The sequence below is a fragment of the Sorghum bicolor genome, chromosome 4 (genome assembly GCF_000003195.3).
Source record: "Sorghum bicolor cultivar BTx623 chromosome 4, Sorghum_bicolor_NCBIv3, whole genome shotgun sequence".
In the NCBI taxonomy this organism is placed as follows: domain Eukaryota; kingdom Viridiplantae; phylum Streptophyta; class Magnoliopsida; order Poales; family Poaceae; genus Sorghum; species Sorghum bicolor.
In genome coordinates this window covers 49,136,104-49,144,718 of record NC_012873.2, presented here as the reverse complement: position 1 = coordinate 49,144,718, position 8,615 = coordinate 49,136,104, and the positions used below count along the sequence as shown (strand labels likewise).

General features: G+C 39.2%; 1 protein-coding gene across 1 annotated transcript; it reads left to right on the top strand.

The window, feature by feature from the left end:
• On the top strand, nucleotides 3,559-7,758 carry LOC8059582 (gamma carbonic anhydrase-like 2, mitochondrial). Its single transcript, XM_002453842.2, has 2 exons — nucleotides 3,559-4,002; nucleotides 7,149-7,758. Exons 1-2 carry the CDS (start codon nucleotides 3,591-3,593, stop codon nucleotides 7,523-7,525), a joined length of 789 nt encoding a protein of 262 aa, XP_002453887.1. The 5' UTR covers nucleotides 3,559-3,590; the 3' UTR covers nucleotides 7,526-7,758.

Genomic DNA, 8,615 nt, shown 5'->3' with positions numbered 1-8,615 from the left:
GAAAAAATTGCCATTACAATTCACGTGTTGCTCAGACATGCCACTTTCTACATATTTGATGCAAATTTATAACTCATGCTCCTATGAATTACAAGAACTTACATCAAACGACGGTACGATGTCTGATTTTCTGAGATGTATTAGGTTTTGTACACTACACATGCACGTTTTCCAATAATAAGCTACAAAAGTATAGAGTGTTTGTTTGGATCCCAGACCTAGACATGAGTCCTTGGCAACTCTCACCAAGAGCCAATCATCTACAAGCGCAAAATTCACATATTAGGTCACAGAGCCACCTCCACTACCTCTTGTTACCGAAGCCCTATGTCTTTCCGCATGATCATTGATCTATCCTGTTCGCTTGAGCTTATCTTCCAAATCTGTCAGTCGAGAGCCTGTTCGCTTGTCTTATAAGTCGTACTTTTTCTGCCAGCCAATAATATTTTTCTCTTACAATGAATCAGCGAATAATACTTTCAGCCATGACTTTTTAGACAAGCGAACAGACTTAGCAGTGTTTTTATCCACAACAAATCAGCTAATTCAACCATGACTTTTCACCCAAGCAAATAGGCTCTCAGCAGTGTTTTATCCACAACAAATCAGCGAATAGTATCAGACAAGCGAATAGGCTCTCAATAGTGTTTTTATCCATAAAAAATCAGCGAATAGTAGTTTCAGTCATGGTTTTTCAGCCAGCGAATAAAACCGAACAACAAGCTTGCAGGTGGTAAGCAGTAGCGAATACTCTTTTTCATTCAACTAGTTGTGGTAGTTAGGGTTCCCTCCCGTGCAGTGGCCTTTGCCAGTGATAAATAGTAGCGAGGACCCTTTTTAATTTGACCTAGCCATGGTAGTTAGGTTTTTGATTGAATAAATTATGCACTATGGGCTATCGAATGACGTTGTCTTACGAATCCTTGTTGGTCTTGTTTCTTATGGGGAAACCCGGTTCAAATGCCTATCCAAGCATCCAACTTGGTGTTCTTCATATTGTTTTTGTCTTTGCAAGGTTTTATGAGAATGGTTGATGGTCATGTTGCTCATTTGCATCGTGATGACTGGAAAGTTATCTCAATTTAAACATAGACGTATAATTATTGTCTATTAGTCTATTCTACCTCTATTATATAAAGTAAAATTCTACAAGTTCTATTTTGCACCACCAATAATCTACGTCAATGTTGTGTAAAATGTCTAATTATCTTCCTTCATGTCATTAAGATTCCATAGCCATCTAGTCTTTGTTTCACCGGTTGGTACGACCTTCTACTACCCTTCAATTGGAACCTAAGGAACATTTCCATCATGCATTCATGCTAAATTCATTGATCTCTTACCACTAGACAACCTCTTACCCTTCTCCATCAACTACTAGACGATTTTGTTTTCTCTTAATTCGGTTTATAATGTGTCACCTATGTTTGTTCAAACTTGAGGGTCTATCGATCAATTCTATGTTCTTCTACCAAGCATTTCGGAATGTGCAACAAAATCATATATTGCTATGTAATGGATCGTTTGTCTCTGTCCAAAGTGAGTGCGTTACTTTTCCAAAAAAAAATCGTGAGCACGTTGCATCCAAAAAACATGCTCCATCCTTTTATAATTTGATTAAATATTATACTGTTTTTTATTGAATTCTTTCATTATCTTGACAAATTTTGACCGGAACCAATGCAATAATATAGATCTCAAACTCAAACATACAACTTTATTTCTAAAAAATCCCACAACAATATGTTATTAGAATCCATGTTCCCTCGCAAAAGAAAACTTCTACAAGCATGAATACAAGACGAGCTCCTTCTGAAAATAGGAAATAGGAGATTTACTTTTGGCGTGTTTAGTTTCTCATGAAATGTAAAATGTCAACTACTTTGGAATGATGCAATGCAAAATGTTAAAAATGACCTCTTAAAGCACTTTGGGGCTTTTTTTGGCCACTTGAGATCAAAATATAAAATGGAGAATGACAATTATTTTAACAAAAATTTTACATGGTGTTTAGTTCTATTATGCAAAATGATAAACCAAAATCCAGAATTTTTTTTGGAATGGAATGGGAACTGCACACCCCCTTTATATACTCGGAAGAAGTCCACTTTAGGTCCCTTAACTTTCGCGAAAATCTACTTTTCATCCCTAAACTTCAAAACCGGGTAAAATACAACCCTCAACTTTTCAAACCATGCATATTACGTCTCTGACATGGTTATGAACGGTTTTCAAGGCAGTTTTGTTTTTTTATTTTTATTTATTTTGGCTGAATATTTGTAAAATTATAGTAAATCACATAAAATTTATAAAATAGAAAATCTGATTTTGTTGCACTCCAGATAAGTAGATCTACACAGTAAACATATAAAATGGTATGCTTTAGTACAAAGTTTTTGTTGTAGCTTTAGATCTGTGTTTTTCTATAATTATTAGAATAATTCATAGCTATAATTTGTATAGTCTAATTGTGGTGATTTTTTATGTTGGGCTAATTATTATATGTGTTAAACTGTGGTAAAAATTTCATAATCATTAGATCATGTGTAACTTAGTTATAGATTTATTAAGATTTAACAAGCATAAACCTAAATAAATCTATAACTAGTCTAATTAATTACATAAAAGCATAGATCTAATTAATTATAGATTTATTAAGATTTAACAAGCATAAACCTAAATAAATCTATAACTAAGTAATAGATGATCCAATGAGTATAATTTTTTACTACAACTCAAGCATAGAATAATTAGCCCACCATATAAATTTCATCACAATTGGACCATAGAAACTTTAGTTATAATTAGTCTGATTAATTACATAAAAGCATAGATCTAAAGCTACATCAAAAAATTTGTACTAAAACATACTCAATCCATCCCAAATTGTAAGTCGTTTGACTTTTTTAATATCAAGTTTGACCACTCGTCTTATTCAAAGTTTTGTACAAAATATCACTTTTTTTTGTTGTGTATTGGTTTATTAATAAAAGTTCTTCAAGAATGACTTAAATTTGACTATATTTGCACAAATTTTTTAAATAAGATGAGTGGTCAAACTTGGGGTAAAAAAAGTCAAACGACTTACAATTTGGGATGGATGGAGTACTATATTATATATTCAATGTGTAGATCTACTCGTCTGAAGTCCAACAAAATTGACTTTTTTATCCTATAATTTTTATGTGATTTACTGTGATTTTTCAAAAATTCAGCCGAAATAAATAAAAAGAAAAAGACAAAACCGCTTTCAAAACCAGGTCAGGTATGTAATGTGCACGGTTTTAAAAGTTGAGGGATGTATTTTATACGGTTTTAGAGTTTAGGGACGAAAATCAGACTTTCGTGAAAGTTGAGTGACGTAAAGTGGACTTTTTCCTATTACTCAGTACCAAACATGTAGAGACAACTTTTTTTTTTTTGAGAGGAATGTACAGACAGCTAAATGTACACACTGCGCAGGCCCATTTGCACATAACAGCCCAGCCCAAACGTCCGGTCCACCAGCTGGTCGTGAACGTCCCCACGAACCCATCACACGCTCCGCCCACTCCCCCCACCCCTCTCCACCTCCGACGACCACCACCACCATGGCGGCCGCCTCCCTCGCGCGTCTCTCCCGCCGCGCCACCGCCTCCGCCTCCGCGGCGGCGCCGTCCCTCCGGCGCCTCCTCTCGGCCACCTCCACCGCCCCCGCCGCGGCATCCGCCCCGCCGCCGCCCCCGAGCGCGGCCGCCGCCGCGGCCGTGGGCGCGGATCGGGTGCGGTGGGACTACCGCGGGCAGCGGCAGCTCGTGCCGCTGGGACAGTGGATGCCCAAGGTGGCCGTGGACGCGTACGTCGCCCCTGAGGCCGTGCTCGCCGGCCAGGTCACCGTCCACGACGGCGCCTCCGTCTGGAGCGGCGCCGTCCTGCGGGGGGATCTCAACAAGATCACGCTCGGCTTCTGCGCCAACGTCCAGGAGCGATGCGTCCTCCATGCCGCATGGGCGGCGCCCACAGGTCACCCTCATCTCTCGAAATGCTAGATCTGGTTGCTAGGCCTAGGACTGTTCCCTGAATTCCTTACGTGATCTAGGACGCGGTGGGACTGTTTTCGTTTCAGCTGTGTAGTGAGGAATCGGGCGTGGCTTGTAATTTGATGATGATGCCTTGCGCAGCTTGAGACTGAACTGAACCATTGTGTTTCTGAAGAGTTGACCTGAACGATTTACGAATTTTGTGTGTAAATCGGCATTAGCATTTGCTCCATTCCATGGTTCATCTCGTACTGAATGGACACTGCATAGAAGGTTGTTTGGGAAAGCTGACCTGTGTTTCCATGCTTGTTTTCTCTAGTGTACCTGTAACTACAAGGGGAAAAATGCCATTGTAGATAGAGCTGGCCAATTACACTAGTCATGCATTTAGGTAATCTTTGATTCATGTAGATGGAAAGAGGATCCATATTAACTAGGCTGCATTAAATCTAAGGAGGGGCATTTACTTGCTTTCAATCTATGCATTTTACTGTTCAGTTATTCTTGCAATCTCGTAGAAAAATGTGAAGTTACTATCTTTAACTCATTCAAGGAGCCACATTCGGTTTTGGTAATATAGCAGTTCTTTTTATACCTCAATAATTTGCCTAGACTAGTGAGAACCCACTAGTTAGTCCGTTCTTGGAGTTTCCATGAACTACGCTAGATGTCCCTGAACCTATAATGCTATGCTGTGACCATTGTCAAGTTCAGTGAGGTCAAAAGGAACTATGTGAGGGAACTATGAAAGTTCTGTTTACTCTTTTTCATACTCCTTCCATCCCAGAATGATCATCATATTTTGGACAGGGAAAAGACAAAAATTACAAACTTTGACCAACAATTATTCAAATTATATATATGTTTAGCACATGAAACTTCTATAAATAGATTTGTATTGAAAGTGCCTCTGAGATGATATTGATTCTTTAGAAAATGACAACTTATAGTGAGAGAAATAAGCAGTCAATATATTTCATTAGACTTTTCCCTGATCAAAATACACTTAGCATTCCAGGACGGAGGGAGTACTGCTTAAGATTTTGGTTCACGACTGCTATTCTGTCCCATGTAATTGCTCTTGTTACATGGGCATCATTGCCATTAGATGTGCCCATTTTGTCCGGCATTGTCTGGTTTTTACTCCTATTGCCTTGGGGCACAAAGCTCTAGCTTTATCGTTCTGTGCCACCATCATTCTTGTGTCTTGTTGTTCTGCAACTCTCTTCACCACTGCACAACCTAATCTCTCCTCCACTTCCAGAGCTGATTCCTGGCTGGATTCATCTGGGTTATCTCTGGAGAATTCTGCATTTCTCCTTCAACCTTTTCCCCCCAATTCTTGATAAACAAGTATATGCTTTTTTTTTGCTCATGAGGTATACCCAGAAAGTCATTTCGCAGTAAACGAATAAAACTTTCTTCTCTTGCGACTTTGTTTACTCCTGTCTAGTTCTTACAGACATAATGGCAACATTTTTAGTACCTGGAATTCATGGCTGTGTTCTTTGCTTTCTCTATCTTGGCAGAATCAAGCAAATAACATTCAACATGATCCTTATAGGGAACAGAAGAACGTGCCAAATGGGCTTATTAATACTGTTACTTAAGAAGGCCGATGTATGTGAATGAGTATTTCATCAAGTGGGGAAGACTTAAACTGAGGCCACAAGGAAAACACTAACCGGAACAGCCATAAAACAGACCGCAAAATATATTAATTGTAACTAAATCTTTGATTTTTGGATGTTTAGAAGAACCTTTTTTTCTTTAGCAAGCGGCCACCATGTTTACTCCATTGGAATTTCTGTAGTAAAAATACTAGCAAACTAGTTTATTAGATGATAAAGGTGCCTCATGGCTCCGTTTTTTTTTCTTAGTTGCTTATTAGCATGAGGTCGCAAAGCAGCAGGGAAAGTAGAGATTCAAGTTTAGCTTTGAAAATAGCTGCTTCCTTCGTGCTATATTGTTAGTAAGCGTGTGTAGCCTTTTGGATGGTGATGAACAGAGTCTTACTCTTCCCATAATTTGTTCCATGAGATTTTGCTGACTTCTTATCTGGAACATGTCTTAACAGTTTAATTTGTTAATGGGATTAGTTACGGTTTCAACCAAATTAAGCTTTTATCAGTGACTTAACATTTAGCTTTTATCATGTTAATGCCTTAGATTCTGAGCATGGTAACCTAGGAAGTTTGTGCATTCTAGAATGAACTGTTAAGGATTGCCTCCGTGAATGGTACTGGCCTGGGTGTATACTGACTGAGGATTTTGATTTTAGTTTCTGTAAATTAAATTAAATGCTGAACCTGTTTTCCTAGGATGCTAGACATGTGCTCTTATTCATGAACATACCAAATCTAACATCTCTTGTCTGTTGTACTTCATACTTTTTTCATTGAATGTCAAGTTTATATCACTGTATGCATATTTTATTGTAAACTAGGTAATCTCTCCTAGTGGTCCAGATGCTTTGTTCATAAAGTTTCATGATAAGATTGCCTTCTCTTATAAGCTTCGCTAATAAGCATTTGTTAGAATCAATTTGTGTGTCGCAGTTTCTGGTTGATACTTCTTGACTCTGAACACGTAGCCATATGGCATACACTTGCTACTTAAGTGTACATGGATTGGAAATCTTCATTGGTGAACTTTTTGTTTTGTTTTGGAAGTCATCGTGTGTGATCTGTGTGACTACTTAAATACATAGTGATGCTTATAGACGTGGCTACTGACTCATTAAATCTATCTATTATCACTAATTGCATCCCTTGCCATTTTTACGAAAATAATGCATGAGATGCAAATATAAGCACTGCTATTTGTTAAAAGAAGCCCACAGGTGTTATTTTGTTTTGTTCAAAGTTCAAATTTTCCTTTAGCCTTGGTCCTCACTTGGCCACCATTGGGTCTGTCCAATAGACACCATTTTACCTCATTATATTTCCTCTGTTTATGAAAATTTGTTCTGGACATATGTGAATACTTTACACCACTGGGAACCAACTTGCTCTAAGGTATCATGAGTAGGATAGATTTTCACCTCCTTGTATTCTAATGTCCATACTTTGTATGTAACCTATTAGGAAAGGGTTAGCTTTGATCTCATCTCCAATGTGCTGTTTACAGGGCTTCCAGCTGAGACACTTGTTGACCGGTACGTGACAGTGGGTGCCTACTGTCTGCTGCGCTCTTGCACCATCGAGCCCGAGTGCATCATTGGCCAGCACTCTATCCTCATGGAAGGTTCGCTGGTTGAGACCAACTCAATCCTTGAAGCTGGCTCTGTATTGCCCCCAGGAAGGCGGATTCCGACCGGTGAACTCTGGGCTGGAAGCCCGGCTAGGTTTGTTCGGAAGCTGACCAATGAGGAGATCATGGAGATTCCAAAGCTCGCAACTGCCATCAACGATCTGATGCAAAGCCATTTCTCAGAGTTCCTGCCTTACTCTAACGCTTATTTGGAGGTAGAGAAGTTGAAGAAGTCGTTCTCGATCCCCCTGTAAGAGTATGTTGCCACCCTCGTCCAGCTGAGTGAATGAGGAAATAAAGGTTCCCCAATACTAGATGTTTTTGTATTGAATCAAACTTCTACTCTGGGTTTGATCTTTTATGCCGCAATTTTTTTTTGGGGTTCATTGTTGTTGTGAGCATGGGGACACATGCAGGAATCATGTCTGAGTATCTTTTACACAACCCAATGAACTGTCTATTTTTTTTCATTGTCTGTTGAATTCAATTTTATTACCCAATGGGAGATGATAAAATTACAGACTTTACAGTTAGCTGAAGTTGGAACAAGTTGCACTCGACGTGCTTTGGCCGTCCTGCCTACCCCTTGACATGGCGTGCCGACGTCGCCTCAAAACCTCCGGTTCTATTTTGGTGCCAGTTCGCCGCACGGTCAGATTTGGCTGCCACCCTAGGCATCCAAAGCTCCAGAGAACATTACCCAAACCCTGAATGCTCCTCTTATATTTGATGGATTAAGATTCCCAATCTGCTTTATGCTGATTACAAGTTGAGGTTGACAATTGTAAGGGCAGAAAATGGCCTAAATCCTAGTCACAATCCAATCTCTTAGCTCTAAATCCGAACACCGTGTAGATTCTAACAACCAGTCTTTTAATCCATTCAAAGGTCTTGTTTGGATACGTATGTATTCATCTCATTTCACATGTATTAAAGTGGATTAGAATGAAATTAACTAAGTTATATTTCAATCCATTCTGACACATGTGAATTGAAGTAAATACATATGCTGGCTATGTGTTGCATTACCTGGGCTGACTGCTCTATTCTTTTATGACGCATAATGCCTACATTACCTGCTCTGATTGCTCTTTGTTCTGCAGGATTTTTTTTATTTGTTTGCTGTAACACTGAAACTCAAGATGAAATATTTATCCTTTCGTAGAGAAAGTCAAACAAATCCAATCCATGGTGCGTGCAGCGTGCTCCAAACTCCAGACGGGTCACGGGTGGCATGGTTACGATTACGATTACTATTCAATTCGTAGTCGCCGGATTCGTATTCGGATTCCGGAGAAGCTAAGTGAGAGTGTGAGACTATAGCCAACCCAACGAAGCCTCTCC